At 51.7% G+C, this 19,519-nt stretch overlaps 1 protein-coding gene across 2 annotated transcripts; it reads left to right on the top strand.

Moving 5' to 3' along the window:
- The first annotated feature begins 2,044 nt into the window (after positions 1–2,044).
- On the top strand, positions 2,045–17,733 carry MLEC (malectin). 2 transcript variants are annotated; one of them, XM_072600253.1, is made up of 5 exons: positions 2,049–2,528; positions 9,262–9,440; positions 10,392–10,568; positions 10,656–10,713; positions 12,430–17,733. In XM_072600253.1, the coding sequence occupies exons 1-5, from the start codon at positions 2,273–2,275 to the stop codon at positions 12,657–12,659; spliced, it is 900 nt and encodes a 299-aa protein (XP_072456354.1). In that variant the 5' UTR covers positions 2,049–2,272; the 3' UTR covers positions 12,660–17,733. The 2 variants fall into 2 exon arrangements, with proteins under 2 accessions (XP_072456355.1, XP_072456354.1); XM_072600254.1 differs by lacking the exons at positions 10,392–10,568; positions 10,656–10,713 and having other exon boundaries at positions 2,045–2,528.
- The last annotated feature ends 1,786 nt before the right edge of the window (positions 17,734–19,519 follow it).

Raw genomic sequence — 19,519 nt, 5'->3', positions numbered from 1 at the left:
GGATTGTTGTGAGAGCAAATGAGATAATTCACAAGTGCCCTGCAAACCATGGGTGTCCTGGTGGAGTCTGGTCTGACTCTTCTTGATCCCACTGGGGGTTTTCGTGGCAGAGATACTGGGGAGGTTTGTCATGTCCTTCTCCAGCTCATCTGACAGATGAGGAAACTGAGGCAAACACGGTTGTGTGACTTGCCCAGGGTCGCAGAGCTAGTGTCTGAAGGTAAACGGTAAGGTAAAATTTGAACTTGGGTCTCCCTGACTCCAGGCCCAGAATTCTATTTACTGCCTAGATGTTAATAACTCTGTGCATCCCTAGGGGCTAGTACAGCGTCTGGAAGGTAGCAGACACTTAGATTCTTAAGGACTGATTTAAAGTGTCTTTAGAACAAGAAATGTCAGAGTTAAGACTTCCAGGTGGAGACGAATCTTAGAATGTGGAATGTCAGAGCTGAGAGGGTAACCTAGAACAGGGAATGTCAGAGCTGGGAGGGGGCTGAGAACAAGGATCATCTGAGCTGGGAGGCGTCTTAAAAACAAGAGATTATTTGAGGCAGGAGGGAGCTTAGCACGTGGAATGTCTGAGCTAGAAGGTGACCTAGACAGAGAAGTCAGAACTGGGAGGTGACCTAGAACAGGGCATGCCAGGGCTGGGAGGTGACCTAGAACAGGACATGCCAGGGCACCACCTCCAGTCTCAGGCCTGCACACAGCTGCCAGGGCTGGGAGGTGACCTAGAACAGGGCCACCGGGTGACCTAGAACAGGACATGCCAGGGCACCACCTCCAGTCTCAGGCCTGCACACAGCTGCCAGGGCTGAGAGGTGACCTAGAACAGGGCCCCCAGGGCTGGGGGGAGGTGACCTAGAACACACAGCGGCCTGGGCGTTCTCTCCCCATCCGACCAGGAGCTGGACGTACTTATCCCCTCTTTGTAACCGCAGCGCACAAGGGCAGTGGCGCACACAGGCGGCGCTTAATAAATGCGCGCGGCCTTGACCTTGACCTCAGCCCGGAGCGTGCGCCCAGGCTGGGAGCCCCCACCTTCACTTGGCCCAGGGAGGTGCAGCCGCTTGCCCAAGGTCACACAAGCCCAGGGAGCTTCGCTCACGTGACTTCGGCCCCATCCGCGGCCTCCCGGGAGCAGGAGCGGCGAAGGGGGGGGAGGAGCGAGGTCGGCTCCGGAAGGCGCCCGGAGCCTCTGATCCTTCTACCCCCAGCAGCCTCCTTTGGGGAAACTGACTCCGCCCCGCCCCGCCCCTCGGGAGGAAGGAGGGGGGAGTGGCGCGGGGAGGTGGGACCTGTTACCAGGGCGACGAAGTGGCCGGGCCGCCCTCTCTCCCTCCTTCGCCCAGCCACGCGTTTCCGCCGCGCTGGACCTCTCTGATTGGGCGGCTGTCAGCCGGTACCAATCCACGCTCCCGCCCTCGAGAGGACCGGATGCTCCGAGCGCCCTCGTGCCCGCCCCCTTTCATTCATTCCCGCCACCTGCGCTTAATCGGCTCCCACTACGCGCCGGGCCGTGGGCGGGAACTGGGAGCCCCGGCTCCCCCTCCCCAGCCGGGCTCCTGGCCCTCAGGGGGTGCGGGGAAAGATGCCACCTGAGGTAGTTTCTTCGAGGAGAGGAACGGTGGCCCGTTTGGCCCATGCCGGGAAACTCCCGCGTCGGCCGGGCCCCCAGTCACGTCCCCTTGGGAGGCTGACGTCCCTGGAGGTGGGAGGCCCGGAGCGTTGTCGTCGGCATCCGGGGTGAGGGGGTTATGGAAGGGGGGGAAAAGGAAGGCAACCGGAAGTGCCGGCGACGTGTCCGCGTGCCCCCCCCCTCTCCCTTTCTTCCATTGGGCGGCGGGGCTCTCCGCGGAGGGCGCCCCGGCCGCCACTTCCGCATCCCCTCCCCAACCGCTCCAACCGAACTCCCCTCCCTGTGCGTTCCTTCTCGCGCCTCGCGGTTGGGCTGGCGCCCGGAGCCGGCCACGCCCCCTGCCCGCGCGGCGACCAATGGGACGGCCGCTCCCGCCGGGGGCCGTGGGTAATTAATGAGCGTCGGGCGCTGATTGGCTGCCGCCGGCGGCTGGGGCCGGGTTCGGTTGTGCCCGAGGTGGAGGTAGGAGCCCGAGCCCCAGACGGAGGCGGCGGCGGTGAGCTGGGGAGCGAGCGAGCGAGCGAGCGAGCGCGACATGTCCCGGGCGGCCGCGGCCCTGGCGGCGGGCGGAGCCGGGCGCTGCTGAGAGCCGAGCCCCTTGCGGCGGGAGGAGCCGGGCCGGGGCCGCCCGCGATGCCGCTGGGCGCCGGGGCCGGGGCGGGGGCGGCACTGCTGCTGCTGCGGCTGCTGACGACGGCGCTGCCCCCGCTGCCCCTGCTGCCCCTGCTGCTGCTGGGCCTCGGCGGCGCCGTCCCCGGGGCGTCCGCGGCCGCGGGGCTCGGGCTGCCCGAGAGCGTCATCTGGGCCATCAACGCGGGCGGCGAGGCGCATGTGGACGTGCACGGGATCCACTTCCGCAAGGACCCTCTGGAGGGCCGGGTGGGCCGAGGTGAGGCTGCCCGCCGGGCCCGCCACGTGCGCCCCGCCCCCGTGCCCGGCCCCGGCCGCCGGGGATCTCGGGCCGCCGGGCCTCAGTTTCTCCGTCTGTAAGAGGAGGGGGCCTCAAGATCCCTTCCTTGGGTGACATTGCCCCTTCCGGACCCGAGCCCGTTCCTGCTCCGGGGACCTGGGGGGGCGGGCCGCCAGGCTGGCGGTGCCAGGAGGGGAGCCCCAGGTCCCCATTTCACAGTTGGGAGAAACTGAGGCCGGCAGAGAAGAGGGCCGGGGGCCCGCGCGGGGCTCCACCGCAGGCAGCGCTTGCATTTCCGGCCCCTAATAACCGATGCCGGGGGTGGGGGCGGGGGCCCTCTCCCGCCTGCAGTCTGGGGTCCCAGCCGAGGGCTCGGGCCCCTTGGAGGTGAGGAGGTTGTTGGGTAAATGCAGAATAAAATGTGAGCGACCCTGAGCGGGACGGCAGCCTCCCTGGGGGCCCTTTGTGTGGGCTGGGGGCAAGTTGCATGAGAAGCGAGCCCCCCCTTGGGACCTCCGAGTGAGGGGCCCGCGGGGCCCGCAGCTCCTCGGTGCTGGCACCCGCCTGCCACCCGAAGTGGACTGCAGGGCCCAGGGCCACCTTCTTCCTCTCCTGGGGGTAGCGGGAAGCCATTGTAGACTCAGATCAGACCATGTTTGAGGTTGCATGGCTCTTCCTGCTAGCAGATGTTGAAGCTTGAGTGGTTTGGTTCGTTCAGCCTAGAGAAACTAAAGACATGGCCCATTAATGGAAAAGCTAATTGGCAGGGACCACACAGACCAGGCCCCCCAGGTGTCCCTCCACTTAATTGTTACTGGCTGTCCTGCCTCTGATTCGCAGGTGCTCCACCAGCTGGCCTTTTATTCAAGCTAGTAGCAGATGCACTTGGACTATCTGACACCCCCTACCCCCCAGTTCCAAGTTAGGAATCTGGAGTTCTCAATCCTTATCTTTTGGGAACCAGAATTGCTAATGGAAGAGGAAGCCTGGCACTGAGCTATTGGCTCATGTTGGAAGTCCCTTACAGGAAGTTGGTTATTGTGGATGCCATTAGACAAGGCCTGCTGAGGTCCATGTCGAATGAATTGCCACTCCAGACTTTGGTCCCACCATGGCAACTCCTGGCTGTGGGGCCACCCCTTTTGGCTGCTTTCCCAGCCTCCTCCATAAACTGTAGAGTCTTCAGTAGGAGAGAGTTTTGTTGGGAGCCACATTCCTTAACCTGTCTCTTCAGAGAAAGCATCTACCCACTGGATCAGGAAAACAGTATTTTTAGCTCTTTTCTTGGCCGCTGGGTTTGGAGCGGAGGCCAGTTCAGGCCTCCATGGGGGAGGATGTCCAGTCGGGCCATTGTTTACCCTTTGTTCCTTTTCTCCCTCCCAAATGTGTTGGCCCTTCTTGGAAGTAGAGGGAAGGGCCAGGTGCTGAGAGAGTTAGTGTGCTGAAGCAGAAAGAAAAGGGCCTGTGTACCGGAGATCTGGGCAAGTCCAAAGCTTCTCCTTGACCTTCCATCTATGCCGGCTGAATCAGAACGTGTCTGTTGTCTCCCCCACTAGACATGAGGGCAAGAACTAGGTTTGCCTTGCTTTGTATTCTCAGCCCTGGGCGCATTGTCTGACACATAGTAGGTGCTTCATAAATGGCTTGTTGATGGATGAGTTTCCCTATCTGTAAAATTTTTTTGGTCCTTTAGTCATGTCTGACTTTTGGTGACCCCAAGTATTTGGGGTTTTCTTGGCAAAGATGCTGAAGTGGTTCACCATTTCCTTCTCCTGCTCATTTTACTGATGAGGTAACTGAAGCAAACAGAGTTCAGTGCCTTGCCCAGGGTCACACAGCTACTAAAGTGTCTGAGGCTGGATTTGAATTCAGATCTTTCTGACCCCAGACGTAGTTGCCCCGTCTGTAAAATTAGCAAAATAAAGCCTTTGCCTTAGCTTCACTGAGAGACTCATTTGAAAGAAATTCTGTGTGAAAGAACTTTTTAAACAGTAAAAGGGAGACCCTTGCCTTACCCAGGTGTCACCCCAGATCATCAGGCTTTGGTAGAAGCTGTTGAATAAAAGCTGTGTTACTTCTTTCCCATTTGATATCATTTCTGACTCCCTCTAATGAAAATAGCAGCTCCCCTTTACATAAAACCTTGAGGTTTTTGAAGCGCTTTCTCCCCAACAGCCCTATGAGGTAGGTTGCGTGGCGATTATCGTCCCCAGTTTAGAGAAGAGGAAATCCGAGACTTGGATTTGGCCCACAGTCACACAGCTGGCAGTTGTCAGAGGTGGAATTCAGACCTGGGTATCTGACCTTCAGGTCTGTAGGGCACCATCCCTTCACCCAGGCTGCCTCTTTCTTCAATAGTTTGTTTCTGTAGCGGTCCAAGCAGCGTTTGGCTTCCACAGAACTAGCAGGATTTTATTAATTTTCTATAGTCCTAGTAAAATAGAAGTGTTCCTTCACTCCTTAACACTGGATCTTGCAAGTGTCCATATTTAATGACTATTTCATTGAGTTCCTAGTTCCTCATAGAGAGATCTGCATCCCCCGATGCTCCAAGCAGAAGTGTTTTTGGCTGTGACAGTGACTGATTGGCCCTAAGCACCATTGCTCTGGAAATTGCCCTGGAAAAGCATTCTTCCTGATCATTTGCCCTCTCCCTCTGGCAGCCCCTCCTTCGTATACCCCAGCAAACCCAACGTTCACCTTGGGATTCTATCTCAGGGCTCCTTGATTTTGACTGTGAGGTTTATTTAGGAAAGTGTTGGTTATTTAGACTGAGGGCCAAAGGTGGCTGCTCCTAATTAGCTGTATGACCCCGGACCAAGGCCCTTTCCCGTTCTGAGTCTCAGTTTCATCTGTTCTATTTTCATATGACAGCTTTTGATCACTTAAAGACATGCATCTTTTTCAGTAGACTGTCACCTTAATGATTGTAACTCCTAATTGATCTGAGCCTGCTACCAGCTAGTACTGGGTTACTCAGTGGTAACAGCAGATAGATGGTTAGGCCTTCCCAAGCTGCTAGTTTGTACATATTAGCCAAGTTAATAAAATAATCTTTCATTAAAATCTCCAGAGTGCTGCACCTCACTAGTGTGTTAGGAATCCTGGAGATTAGCTGGACTGTTCTAATTCTGAGGTTCTGTGAAGTTTGCTAAGAGGTTCCCTCTCTTCTACCCCTCCAGTCCAAAAGAGATGAAAACATATCTCTTTGCCTGGTGACCTTTTAACTTGAACTTCAGTGATGTGCCAGATGCCCATGGAGATGCCAGTTACTTAGCAGTCCAGGCCTGTGATAAGATCATGGCCCCTTGAGTCAATGAGCAGTCACTAAGTCTCTTCTATGTTCCAGGCATTGTGCTAAGCATTGGAGATACAAAGAAAGGAGAGAGACCCTGCCCCCAAGCCCATGGTCTAATGAGGGGAACATGCAGAGAACCAGGGCCTACAAGATGGAGGTGGAATAAAATGGAGGTAGTCCTGGAAAGATGGCACAAAGATGGGAAAGCCCCGGCATGGCTGGCCAAGGGATCCCTGGTACCTGGAAGGGAGGAACTGGTGACACTCTGGTTTGCTTAAACAGATTTGGTACCGAACGTTCACCTGTGGCTAACCCAAGGCAGAATCTGGGGTTCTGCATGTGACTTCACAGGATGACTTTGACCTCTATCTGTGCTGGGCACTGGGTGCTTATCCCCACTGATCTGGTCTGGTTGAGGAGATCCCCCACAAAGAGCTTTGCTTATCTGGCCTAGTCACTAGGTTTAAAAAGATTCCCTAACTATCTCCCTTTAGAAACTTCCTTCAGTGTTGATAGAGAAATGTGAGGAGTTTGATGGAAGGCAGTCTGAAGTTAGGTGGAGAAGAGGGAGGGGGTGTTTGGAGTCCCAGAAAGAGCTTCCAAGGATCCTGATTGGAGTCAGAGAATCTGCCTTTGAAGTCTAGCTCTGCTGCCATGCCACCAGCCCGAACCTTGGTTTCTGACTCTGTAAAGCGTTTTTTAAGGTCCCTTTTAACAGGGTTGTGTTCACCACTGATCCTGGCTGCCTTTGGTCTTTGGGTGTTTGACAGTACCTAAAGGGTGTGATCCCCTATAGTTATATATAGCACCCACTTTCTATAGGACCCATTCTCAGCCCTAAGAGTAAGAGAGAGACTTAAAATGTAACCTGGGAACCACTCGCCCCTGTCTAAGAACCCTAGAAGGTGTAGACCCATAAGTGGAGTCCTTCTGGCCCCCTTCTTTTCCCTTAGCTGTATTCTAGCCATATCAACAGCATGCTGACCACACCACTCACTGTACTTGGGGGTGGGGCGGCAGGGGAAGTTCTTCTTGCTGCTCTACCTTTCCGGGCTTTATACAGATTAAACCCTACATGTGGCCAATCCCTTGAGACAGTCACTTGGGTTATTTTTGGGGGGAAATGTTCTGAAAGGCAATTCCAGGATTGGGTTTGGGTGTGTGGGTGGGTGTGTATCTAAGTCTGACTGTTCTCTGTGGCCAGGCAGCTTTGCCACAGATTACATTTCTTTTTCCACTCTTAATATGAAAAAGATCACCAGCGACCAATCCTTTTCTGTACATGCTAATAAATGAAAGCTGGTTCAAACTCTGAATTTGGAGGGGCTGTTCTAGAGAGGGAGGAAGACAGCTGGCAGAATCTTGGTTTCTTCGTTTTATGCATCAGGGCATGGGGTCGCTCCCCTTGGACTCTTGGTATTGGAGCACATTAACTTAGCCATCTTTGTGGAGGTGGATTTTGTTTTTTTTGAGGAGAACTGGGGGAGAAGTAGGTAATGTTTACCGATTTGCCTGAATGCTCTTAACTTCCTGTTGCTGGTGCTTTGGGTGGGCTGTCTGGCAGGAACCATTAGTAATGACAAGTCCTGATTTCAGAGAACTTCCATTCTTTCCCCACTTGTCTTTCCTAACTCCCTCCTATTCTTATGTCCCCCATGAGGGAGTTGACTAGAAGGAAAATCCCAAGGAGCTGGATACCTTGAAGGGTCTGAATTCTTGTGTTTCCTGTCGAAACTTTGGAAGGCAGACACCAGATTTTACAGGGAGGCAGGGAATAAGAATGGTCCTCTGTATCTGAAGTAAAGTGTATGTGTGTGTGTGTGTGTGTGTGTGTATGTGTATGTGTTTGTCTGTGTCTTAAAAAGTGGGGTGGAGGCATCTAATCAAAGAAGTCAGCACTGTGTTCGGAGTTTGGGTCATTTATGAGGTTATAGGGTATGCCCAGAAACAGATATTGCTTAGATGTCCAGCACTGCTGCAGGTACGGAGGAGGTCCCATCCTCAGATGTGACTTGTGCTAGTCTGTGTTCTAGCTAATGTTCCCTTGGGGGTGGAGTGGGGGAATGTAACATTTTACAAACAAGTAAATAGGCAGTGATTTGGGTGCACTAATGTCCAGAGTAACCAGGAAAGACTTCCTGGGGGAGTGGGATTGGCATCTCAGAAAACTGGAGTAGCTGATTCTAGGAGATGACTGGAAGCCTCCTCTAGGGAAAGGGAATCTTGGAAGAAGGTTGACATTTTGGTGTCTGGGGTTGATGTGTAGACATACATTAGCCTCTAAATATGAGATAAGAAGGACAGATCACCCCCTGGGGCCTTGGCCATGGTGATGCCCCTTCCCCCTTGGTTGGTGAAACCATTGTGTGACTTGTTTTCTCTGTCTATTGCCAACTGATCCCTCTCTGTGTTTTGCCTAGGCCTTGGTTTTGGCTTTTTGACTGAGTCCAAGTTTTACAGAACGAATCCTTTTTTTGAAGGGATTAGTTCTGTGAAGTTTGGATTCAGGCAAAGGGCTGCACTTGAGGACTTAGAGGGCCATGTGTGGCTTCAAGGCTGCAGGTTCCCTCACTCCTGGCCTAGACCCTAGGCAATTCACAGGAAGTAGGTGAAGTGATCTGGGAGTACTTTATCAATTGAAGTATCTGAAATAGGTGTGTGTGTCTGTCTGTATGTCGATATGTCTGTATATGTCTGTCTTGAATTAAAGAGTTTAGTGACAGTTTTGGCCTCTCTTATAAACTTTTATAAAAAAGCAGTAATTACAACTATTTCTTAGGGCCCTAACTTAATTTACTCACATTGAAATCTTTTGATGGAAATTGAGGAAACCAGCTAGCATTTTATCTATATATCTAGCCTTCCAGCTGACTCTCCCAACCTGTTTGTTTTAGACTGGCCCTTTTTTGGGTGCTACAAAACATTCTCTTTTCAGTCATCTTTTTCTGTCTGCTGTAGAATTCCCTGCTGTCTCTCTTGTTTTGTGAGGTTTCTCTGAAGCTGGCCCTCCCAGGGAGATGGGCAGCTGCAGGCAGGGCAGCGCCCTCTTTTAATAATGAGTTTGTATTTGTTCAGAAACTTCTGTTTGTTGGCCTGGAGCAATGGGAAGAGGTGCTTTTGTGAACCTTCTTGTAATACCCGAATTTTTGCCCAGGCTCTGATGTGGCTGTAGGGCTTGGTGGAATGGATGGTGTCAGGTTTCCAGAATGCTGTTTTCCTGGTAGACGGAGAACTGGTAGCAGCTGCCTTCTTTCCAGCCTGAACCAGGTGTAGCTGGGGTGACCATCTCTACCACCACCACCATCATGAGGCTTCTTTGGCCCCCTGGCCCTGTTCTGGTCCTGTGGCTCTTGAAGAGCCTTATGTCTTTAGCCCTGGTTTAACAGAGCCCCGGTCCTGTGCTTCCTTCCTTAGCCTCAGACTATGGGATGAAGCTACCCATCCTTCGTGCCAACCCTGAAGACCAGATCCTCTATCAGACAGAGCGCTACAATGAGGAGACCTTTGGCTATGAGGTGCCCATCAAAGAGGAGGGAGACTATGTGCTGGTGTTGAAGTTTGCCGAGGTCTATTTTGCACAATCCCAGCAGAAGGTGAGGTGGAGCCAGGCTTTCTGAGCTATCCCTCTCACTTGGCCTGTGGGTCATGGGGTCTCAGGTCGAAAAGGCAAACTTTCTTGGGGGGCGGGTAGGGTAGATGAACATTGGAGAAGCAGGTCATTCTCATCCCCTGCCTCCTTAAGGTATGTCTCTGGGGTGCTGGGATGTAGGCACTTAATTATAAGACCTTCGCTGAAGAGCCAGTGGCCAAGACTCTCCTAACCCTTTGGCTGCCAACAAAATGGCATGTACTTCCTTTATGTGGGTTACGTTTCTAAATCTCATTTTTTCTGTCTCTGCTGGTATATTTTGCCTTCTCTGGTATTGATACTGTATTGGCTTAAATGGCCTGTCTCATGAGTGTGGTGGGACCTCTTGCCTGCCGTGTTGACGAGGCCTCCTCAATTTTTCTGAGCCCGAGCCTCGAGCCATCTGGAGGTTTTATTTGTCTCTTCGCTGAACTGGTTTTACAGCTGAAACTCTATCTGGTCTTCTCCAACCTGTGGTCTTCTACCAGGTTCCCCACCCCTGGCTTCTACTCTTTGGTTCCCATGAACCTTTATAAAAATTCCCCTACAAAATGCACCTACAATGTTCCTGCAACTCCTCTGTCTCCTGACTCACTGCAGGCTACTCCCCCATGCCTGAAATGGTCTTACTGCCCAATAACTTCTGCCTTTGAGAATCTGTAGCTTGGATGCTCCCTGTCAAGGGAAGCCCTTCCTCATCTTCTCAGCTGTTAGAGTTCCTCTTCTCCTCAAATTATCTTTATTTATACAGCTGCATTTGCATTGAATCTCCTTAGTAGGATATATGGTCCTTGAGGGCAGGAGCTCTTTTAAAAATAATTTTGCTTTTCTCTCCCAAACACCTAGTTGTGCCTTGTCCAGATTGGGAAGCTGACTGACGCTTACTGAATTGAATTTTCCCTTTCTGACCCTGAAGGTGTTTGATGTCCGCTTGAATGGTCATGTGGTTGTGAAAGATCTGGACATCTTTGACCGAGTTGGTCATAGCACAGCTCATGATGAAATCATCCCCATTAGTATCAAAAAGGGAAAGCTGAGTGTCCAGGGGGAAGTTTCTACCTTCACTGGGAAACTGCACATCGAGTTTGTCAAGGTAAGCCCTTCTGTCATCTGGCAGGGGTGGGGGCTGGGGAGTGCCTTGTTCCTGTGTGGGCTTGACAGGTTTTTTCCCATCTTGTAGGGGTACTATGACAATCCCAAAGTCTGTGCACTATATATCATGGCTGGGACCATAGATGGTGAGTAATATTTTTGTTGGCATTTAATGGCATTTTGGGCATGGGTACTAGCACTTGGTGATTGCTGGGGGTAAGGATGGGGCCAGTCACTTGGCACAGTCTGACAGGAAGCAAAATTCATAAAACCAGGACCTGAATTAGTTAGTGGGATTGTACACTTGGAATTGGAAGAGACTTTGAAGATAAGTGCAGACCCCTCCTTTTGTAGCTGAGGGAAGTAAGCTTCCTCCAGGAATGTAGAATCTGATGGCCACAGTCTCTGGAGGAGCTAGTGGCAGATTCCCAAGGTGCTGCTTTCCTCAACTGTACCAAACCCCAAGGCAAAGGATCCCCATGGTAGAGGATGGGCTGGGTCAGCCCCAGCCAGCTCAGACCTGTCCTTTGAGTTGCTTGGCCTTCTAAGTGGAAGGCAAAGTATTTCCTTCCCTTACCGTTCGTTAAGCTCATTGTCAGATCCCAGAAAATCTACTCTTGGGAAAACTATAGTGCTTCCTTCCTGACTATCTTATACACAACCCTCTTCCTTGGCTGATCTCCTCAGAGCCTGAGGTACCAACACATAAAAGGGCTCTGAATTGGAGAGTCACATGATATCACCCTCTGAGTATCATGCGCCATGGTGTTTCCTTCCCCATTTATTAGTCTTTTCCAGGGGACAATAGAGTGGGAGGCCTGCCGAACCAACTTGCATCTATCAGAACATCTATCAGAGCCTTCTGGTAGATAGAACTTGCTGACATGGCTAAGCTGAGCTGGGAAGGAAGGTCTTGGCACCTTTTAAACCTTCTCAGTGTCCTTGGCATCCGGCTGTGGGCATATTTTCCCTCTTGGGGCTCTGAGGTTATCACAGCTGCCAGTTTCCCAGGCTGCCTTCACAGAGCGGCTTGTGTCTCTATGGCTGGCACCAGTCAATCACTCTCCCCCTGTCCTTACCCCATTCTGCTTCAATACACCATCCAACGTGTTCCTGTCTTTTATGTTAATATTGAGGTGCCTGAAAGTTCAGAAAGGAATCTCTTCTGTTCCCCAAAGTCTTGGCATGACTATACCTCTTCTAAGAGAGTGAATTGAATTTCTTGCAAGGGGAAGAAGTCAGGCCTAATGCAGAGTTGTGTAGACACTGAACCTGTAAGGAGAGACGGTGCTCAGAATACAGGACTCAGCTGTTTGTTAAAGTCGTCCTGTGAAGGGCAGTAAGGCTGCTGCTGAGCCAGTGTGACCCACGTAAGGAGAAGGCCTTTGGATCCAGTCCTGGCCTTAAACCTGGCTCCTTGTTGCCTAGGCCTCAGTTTGTGTGTAAAATGAGGAGGTCTAGGTGCTCCTTAAAGGACTCTTCCAAGTGAAAAGGGATTTGGGACCATGGGAGGCAGGAAAGAACTGAGAACACTGAGGAATATATGTCAGGTTATTGTCCCTACCTCGGCTTATGAGCATTCTCAAGGCTTGGTGGGAGAAGTGAGGAGGGAAAGAGGATATTGGAGACTTCTGTGAAGGATGTTACCTTTATCACCTCCTTCCCTTACTCAGGATGGTCAGGAACCAGCCAAGATTTCTGTGCTTTGGGGTGTCCGACCAGCCAGCTTCAAAGAATCCTGACCCTGCTGGTCACAGAAGGTTGGGCCATAAGGAGTGGGGCTTCTGGTGCCCTGTGTTCCAGCTGGCGTTGGGGGCACATTCTTTACTGTGCATATCAGTCATACTTCTCTCTGTCCTCAGAGGTGCCAAAGCTGCAGCCTCACCCAGGCCTGGAGAAAAAGGAGGAGGAGGAAGAGGAGGAAGAATATGAAGACGGTTCCAACCCCAAAAGGCAGCCCAATAAGAACCGGGTCCAGTCGGGCCCCCGGACTCCCAACCCCTACGCCTCCGACAACAGCAGCCTCATGTTTCCCATCCTGGTGGCCTTTGGGGTCTTCATCCCGACCCTCTTCTGCCTCTGTCGGCTGTGAGGACACAGGGCCATCCTGAGGGTCAGGGAGGAGGGAGGAGGAACAAGACCAAACATGGTTGGTTTGGGTTTCTTCATGTTTTTCACAATTTATTAACAAAAAAATTTTTTAAAGAGGCAGAATGAGGAGAGAGTGGACTTGCCCAGCCCAGGCGTGGCCTCATTTCACTCCCCTCGCTTTCTTCATGGCTGGCATCCAGTGGCTGCCTTCCTCTCCAGGGTACTTGGGGTGAAATTGGACCCTTCCTGTCTAAGGATCTAGAGGCTGATCCCTGGGGACTCGGATCTGTGTCCCTTGGGGAAAGGGCTTGGGCCCAGAGCACAAATACTGTTCCCTTTTAAGATGGAATATTAGGAGAACCAGGGATAGGAAATGGATTACCTGAAAGAGATTATGGTTGGGAATGAGGTGTGGGGCTGAAGCCTCATTCAGAGGGCCAGGGCTCCAGCGGGGAGGGCTGGCCTCCAAAGGAAAGTTCTGTCTTAAAGTGTGTGAACAAGGTGGGACTCCTGGACCAGGGAGGGGAGCTGGTCTAGGAAGCTCCTGTCCTGAAACTGCCTTTGTCACCACAAAATACATTTTGCTTTTAGTGCCTGTTGGGGATTTGATTTTGCTTTTCCTTTTCTCCCCCCTTTATGCTACTCACTTGAAATTTTGTGCCCTGTTAACCTCCTTGGTGAGTGGGCTCCTTTAGGGGATGGGAGCCCAGGGACTTTTCTTTTGGTATTCAGTGAAATGAATGGCCGTTTTGAAGACTCTTAGCTTGTCTAAAAGCCCATCTGGACTTGGAATTGAAGAAGGTTGATGTTGTCCAGTAAAATGAGTGTTGAGGGTGAGACCTTGGCCCTGCCCAAGGACTCCTCCTTGGGTCCAGCCAGGTCTCCCTGGTTTTGGAGTCATACTCCTCTTCCCTAGGAGCAGTGGCCCCTTGGTCTCTCTGGGTTTTCCTCCCTAGATTATGAGGGCTATTTGGCACTCGCTACTGACTGCAGGGGTATGTGTCATGTGGTTTTGTACCCAAGGGCTAGGACTGTTCAACCAATTACTTCCTGATAATTGACCTAGAACTGCCCCCAAGATACTTAACTGCCTGCCTGTACCTTTGATCTGACCCGGTCTTGGCTTCTGACATCTGCTGGCTCTCCCCTCTGTACTCAGTCTCATCTGCTCCTGCCCTGCCTGACAGCAATAATTTGGCCATCCTAGGGGGCAGGGGCTGGAAGCGTTCCAATGCACCAGAGCCCTGGCAACCACCTAGTCCACCTTCTGTTCACGTTTGACTTCCTTTGCAGTGTTCCGATCTCTGGGAATTAAAATACCTTTGTTGGATTTCCCTCACTAACAATCGTCCTCACCCCCTTAGTGAAGGTAGCCTGAGACAGGGCTCGGCCAGGCTTGGGGGAGGGATACAGGATCTGTTGGCACCTTAGAGCACCAGGCCTTGTCCCTCAGCCTTATGGAAATCCCAGCTTGGCTTCTTCAGGCTTTTCATTCTCATTTTAGAGCTAAAGAGCAAGTTTGTGACCCATTCTCCCTTAGGACTCTTTGCCAGCCAGAGTCGCCTGCTGGGCTTCTGGAGCTCAGATGGTGTCCCTGGCTGATAGCATTCAGGAAGCAGAGCTGAGAGTGGTCAGAGCCTCTTCTGGCAAGACCCTTGTGGGCCTTTGTCTTCTAACAGAACCTTTGGCTCTGGTCACCTGAATTGCCCTTCAGAGCCCTCCAGGAGTGGACCAGACTCCAACTGCCCTGTGCTGTCAGCTCTTCCCCCTGGGTCTGAGCCACTGCCAACCTTGAGCTGTTTCTAATCAGGAGAGGAGACCTGTGGACTTGCACTTGGCTTTGTTTGGCTCATCAGTCAGCAAGATTTTCTTTCCTCCCCTCCAAGTGAGGGGAGCCCTGACTCTGCCTTTTTTGCCACGACCAGTCCCGGGTCCTGTGGCCCTTTTGTAACGGTACCCCCCGAAGAAGGTGTCCTCCAGTCGTGGTTCCCAGGCTGGTCCTTTCTCCTTGAGCTGGGCAGGAGGACATTTTCCTTTCTAGCTGTGCTCAGAGGAAGGAACACCTTTCCATGATCTAAAAAATCTGAAGGGGAAGGAAGGGAACAGGAAACAATGTGGGTGGGGGTGGGGGTAAGGAATCCCCTTGGGCCTAAGCTGTTCCACAGTCAGGAGTTCCCCCCTTTGCCCAGGCCTGGCTATAGCTGGTCTAGAAAGCTGTGTCCTCCTCCAAGGCCAGTGGCCTGCTATACCTTGCTAGACATAGGTACATGACATTTTTGCTTAGGGGATGGGGACTCTTTATTATTATTTTTTATTTTTGTATTGTGTATATTAGAAATTACTCTAGGCTCTTGCCTCTCACCCTTGATTCCCATCTTAAGCATGGAGCCAGTGTTGGAACTGAGAGACAGCTCCCAGCTGTCTTGAGGTGCCTGAGTCCAGCCATCTCTTGAGGCCACATTTTATCCCTAACCTCCCCCCTTCTGCTAACATTGCCTCAGCTCACCCAAGGCAGGAGAACCTCCAGCTAGGGTTTGGCTCCTTGGGGTGGGCACGTCTGCTTGCCCTCTCCTAGTCACCTGGCTCTAATGAGATGGGTGGGACATGGATGGATGGATGGCCCTGAGTGGGAGGGAGAGCAGGAGGAAGAGAAATCAGCTTCTGCTCTGGGCTTCAGGCAGGCTAAACTCCAGCCCCATGCCAGAGGAATGTACCTGGATGTTTCCTTGAGCCAGTCAGGACAGCTTCTTTTTTAAAAAAGTCTATGCTTTTTTTCATGGTCCTGATGTCAGGGGGAAAGCTGCATTGTGGGGGTCCTGATTTGACCTCCTGGTGGCTTGAAAGACAGTTGTCTGTTTGTTTTTCCCTAAATTGCTATTGGCTAGCGTCACTGGGATTGGTGTTGAACGTTCATAAGTAGTAAGTACCCCTCAGTTGAAGAGCTTCCATCTTGTTCTCTGGTCTCCATCACTTGTCCAAGGGGCTGCCAGGAGCTTGGCTTGGGTTTCAGTTCTGTGATGCCATGCCGAGCCTGCCCTGCATTACCTTGCGCATCCCCCTCCCTCTGGCGGCACCTGGAGCTCTTGTTACATCTGGATTTTTTTTCAGTTTCAGTTTGATAGCCAATGTTTTTGGAGAAGCTTCTGTTTTAAGGAATTTCTCCTTTCCTTCTCCCTTCATTCCATCGCCTGAGAAGTCCTGGTGTCTCAGAATCTCAGCCAGACTTCAGAAGCACTGGCAGTATTTTCGATTGCCCAGCTCTTATATACATTTTCCTCAAAACCTACTCACCTTGGGGAGTCCAGGGAAGGAATTAGCAGGTTTTCTGTCCGTCCTCCTTAGGAAAGAGGCAGAGGCAGTCCCTGGGGGACTGGGGAGGGCCCCAGTCAGCACAGTGCCTTTCTTACTCTCTTTTCTCTCTAACTGTCTCTCTTGGACCTTTTTTTGGTTTTGTTTTTAAACCAGTTTTGAGCCTTGGTATATGCTTTCTCTCTAGATTCAGGTCTGGGCCAGGGGCTGTCCCTTCCTGCATGCCCCTACCACACCCTATGCCCCTGCATAAGCCTGTTTGATGTAAAAAAGGTGCCCACTTGAGTCGTGGTGCCTTGGTGACTTAAGTAGCCATGCTCCATCCTCTGCTTTCCTTTGCCAAGACCCAGAAAGATGCAGGAAGGAAAACTTTAAAGTGTGAAAAGACACCCCAGTTCTTTGGTGAAAATCCAGTAGGAGTAGCTTTCCCCTTTTTGGAATGCCGGCTAAAGGGGAAGTGAGGCCCAGTTGGCCTACTGAGGCCACATTGACCCTGCCTGGGAGCCGGCTGGAATATGAAAAATGGAGGTGTTTCCATCCTCCCATGGAAGGATGTGAATAAGGATCAAAGATCCCAGGCCTTGGGAAGAGAGGAGTCATTTATCCTTCCTTGTCAACCCCAGGCAGGCATCTCCTTAGGTGGGTTTTTAGATCCAGTCAGTCTTCTCTGGGACGGAGGCTGCACAAGAAGGTCTCCTTTGTAATGGGCAGACAACAGCTAGAAAGTTTTTTCAATTGGGCCAAGGATGTGATTCTACCCCCTTCTGTGAGTTGGCTAACTTCCCATGGTCTCCCAGTTGCCCTTTAGCCAGGATTAATGGCCAAGCTGGATTGGAGCTAGGGAACCTGAGGGTAGTTGAGTTGGCAAAAACACAGCACTTGGTGTTGGGACAAGGAATTCTGGTCCTCCACTTGGCAGAGGTGATGGTGGTGGGGCTGTCTGTCCTCTGGGTCCATCTCCTCCTAAGCATCTTGTGAGAGAGGGAGGCGTTCCAGCGTCCTTAAAAGACAACACCATCTTTACAAGATGTAGGGGGGCTGGTTTCTCTTCTCTGGGGTTTCAAGCTCAAACATTTCCCTTCCAGGAAAGACAAGCTGCTCAGACATTAGCAGGCTGGAGTGGGGAGACCATGCATGTGAATAGACTGGGTTGGCTGGTGGGGGTCTGTGATCCCAAGGGGAAATCAGTGTGGAGGGAGCCTTGGGTCCCTCTTCCTGCCCACTCCTGCATTTCCTTGGTGTGCTTGTGATCTGGGGAATGAAAAGAGATTGGACCCTGGATCCATTGCTCCCTCCTTAGGCTTCGGGCTTTTGTCACTCTTGCCCCTTCCTGTGAGTTTGTCCTGAAGCTAGCCACGAGTGGCTTTTCCCCAGCTTGAGCTAAGGGCCAACTTCATCTGTAGTTCTTGGCCTGGCCTGTTTAGGAAATGGAGCTGGCTCTAGCTCCCCTATTCTGGACATACAAATTCCCATAGAATTGTCAAGGTCTTAGCGGCCTTTGTCGTTCCCTTTGGACCTCCAGGCCTACCCCAGCCCCCCAACTGGCCCCCGCCACCTCGGGGTTTGCAGCCCCAACTTGGGCATCGGTAGCGAGCAGCACAATGGGATGGGATAGAGGGTTCAAACCCTGCTGGTTTGACTGGGGGTAAGGGTTCTTTTCCTTCTGAGTTATTTCCATCTGTCCTAACTTTCTTTCCCCTGCCCCCAAATCAGGATGTTTTTCACTGTCCATTGCTTTGTGTTTTAATAAACAATTTGCAGTGATACTTTGTGTTGGGACTGAATTTGGGTCTGACCAGGGATGGGGGGAGGGTGGCTCAAAGGCTGACCTAGCTAGTGCTTTAGGTTGGCAAATCAGGCTTTTAGCTTTGGAGGCACTTAGGCGTTTGGAAGGGGCTAGGGATCTTCATGTAGCTGTCTCTCTCTCTCTCTCAAATTTATAATTCCAGGATGTTAGGTTGAGGAAATATTCTGTAATACTCTGGCAGTTTTAACCAGCAACGTGTTCAAGAAAAATAAAATTATATTGTCACCAGAGTCCAGCTTTACTTTTTAAGGTATATACAGTCTTGTGACAGCAACAGCTCATGAGGTGTAGGGCCTGCAAGTATGAATCCCATTTTACAGTGTCAGAGACAGACTTAAGTCCAGCGATCACACTTACAGGTCAACCCCAGATGGGAAGTTGGGCCTCCCCTGCCCTAATGGCCAGGGCTCTTCTCATCCCCAGTGAGCTTTGGAGTTTGAGCTGGGGGACTTTGTATCCCTGGTCTGTGGCAAGTAGTAGGTGCTTAGGTTTCTAAAACTGAGCCTCTGGCTCAGTATTTTGTCAACAGAATTAAAAGGTGGGGCTTGGACTATATGACTCTTCCACTTTAAATTTGATATTCCTGAGAAACCTCTGCTAGGCCATTTCTAACCTCTTCAGCTAGCACAGTTTTTCTGTTTCTGATGGGCTGGCAGTATTGGGACTCTACCTTTATGAGTCTCAAACCAGGCTCTGTCCATTTTGTCCCTCTGCAGGCCCACCTCTGACAGCAACTTCAGAAAGCTGAGTTTTTTCTCTGTGTAACTTGGAGGTTCAAAGGGGACAAAGTTTTTCTAGGGAAGGCAGACTGAGACTCCTCTCAGGTATGGGGAGCTTACCCTGCTCCTTTGTCCCAGGGATTGGGGGAGGAAGAAGAGTGCCCGGAGAGGAGCTTTCTCAGCTACGGGAATTGTCGCCTACCCTAGGATCAGATGGGACTGAAACCAGAACTGCAAAAAAGGAAAAATCTGAAGGCGTGTTCTGGTCGAAATGGCTAGAGAGAGCTTTTGGGCCAAGTGCCTGCCTAGGGCTGGGCCCACACAAGGCTGGATGTAGATCCTAATCTTGTTGCAAAGGAAATTGGGCTCCCGGTTTGGGTAAGACTGCTTATCTTGAGTGGGGACAGTTTTCAAAGCCGCATTACCTCACCCCACTTGGGCTGCATTGAAGGAAGCTGGCCAGCCTTTGCAATGTTAGGTCTCTGGGGATGGAGGAGGAAAAAACCAAGGCACTGTGGGGGGTGGGGGTGGGTTAGTGGGAAAAGCCATGGATTTATGTCGAAGGGCCTGGGTTCAAATCCTCAAAACATTTCATGTGGCCTATGGTAAGTCATTTCCCTTTTCGGGGCCTTCATTTCCTGTCTGTGAAATGAGGGGGTGGGTCTAGAGACTGGAACACAAAGGCGGGCTAGCCAAAGAAAAAGAAACAGGCCAGGCCAGAATTGGGCTAAGTCCTTGAGTGGGGATTAGAACTCAGCTCCTCTGACTTGAGAGCCAGCACAGGAAGGGGCTGGAGGCATCTTGTTACTTTATGTACTTACGACTAGACTCCTCTCTTGCTCTGTGTCCATCCAAGGTCATGAGAACCGGCATCAAGTTGCAGGGGCCTTGTTTTTTATTTTTGGCTTTTTGTGAAGTCACTTTTAAAAAGTTTCCAAACTGCCTTGCCTCCTCTCTATCCTGCTCAAGGCCTGGGCTAGCCAGCTCTCTCCTGGGACCCTTACTGATTCCACATGAGTGTAGCTG

The sequence above is a fragment of the Notamacropus eugenii genome, chromosome 4 (genome assembly GCF_028372415.1).
Source record: "Notamacropus eugenii isolate mMacEug1 chromosome 4, mMacEug1.pri_v2, whole genome shotgun sequence".
Classification (NCBI taxonomy): domain Eukaryota; kingdom Metazoa; phylum Chordata; class Mammalia; order Diprotodontia; family Macropodidae; genus Notamacropus; species Notamacropus eugenii.
The sequence above is the reverse complement of the archived record's forward strand: the minus strand, read 5'-3'. Positions and strand labels throughout refer to the sequence as shown.

Excerpts from the sequence above, each read along its gene's own strand:
- MLEC (XM_072600253.1), top strand. The coding sequence starts at position 2,273 with ATGCCGCTGGGCGCCGGGGCCGGGGCGGGGGCGGCACTGCTGCTGCTG. Across the intron at positions 2,529-9,261 it reads GGAGGGCCGGGTGGGCCGAG|CCTCAGACTATGGGATGAAG; the intron begins GTGAGGCTGCCC and ends TTCCTTCCTTAG. Across the intron at positions 10,569-10,655 it reads TGCACATCGAGTTTGTCAAG|GGGTACTATGACAATCCCAA; the intron begins GTAAGCCCTTCT and ends CCCATCTTGTAG.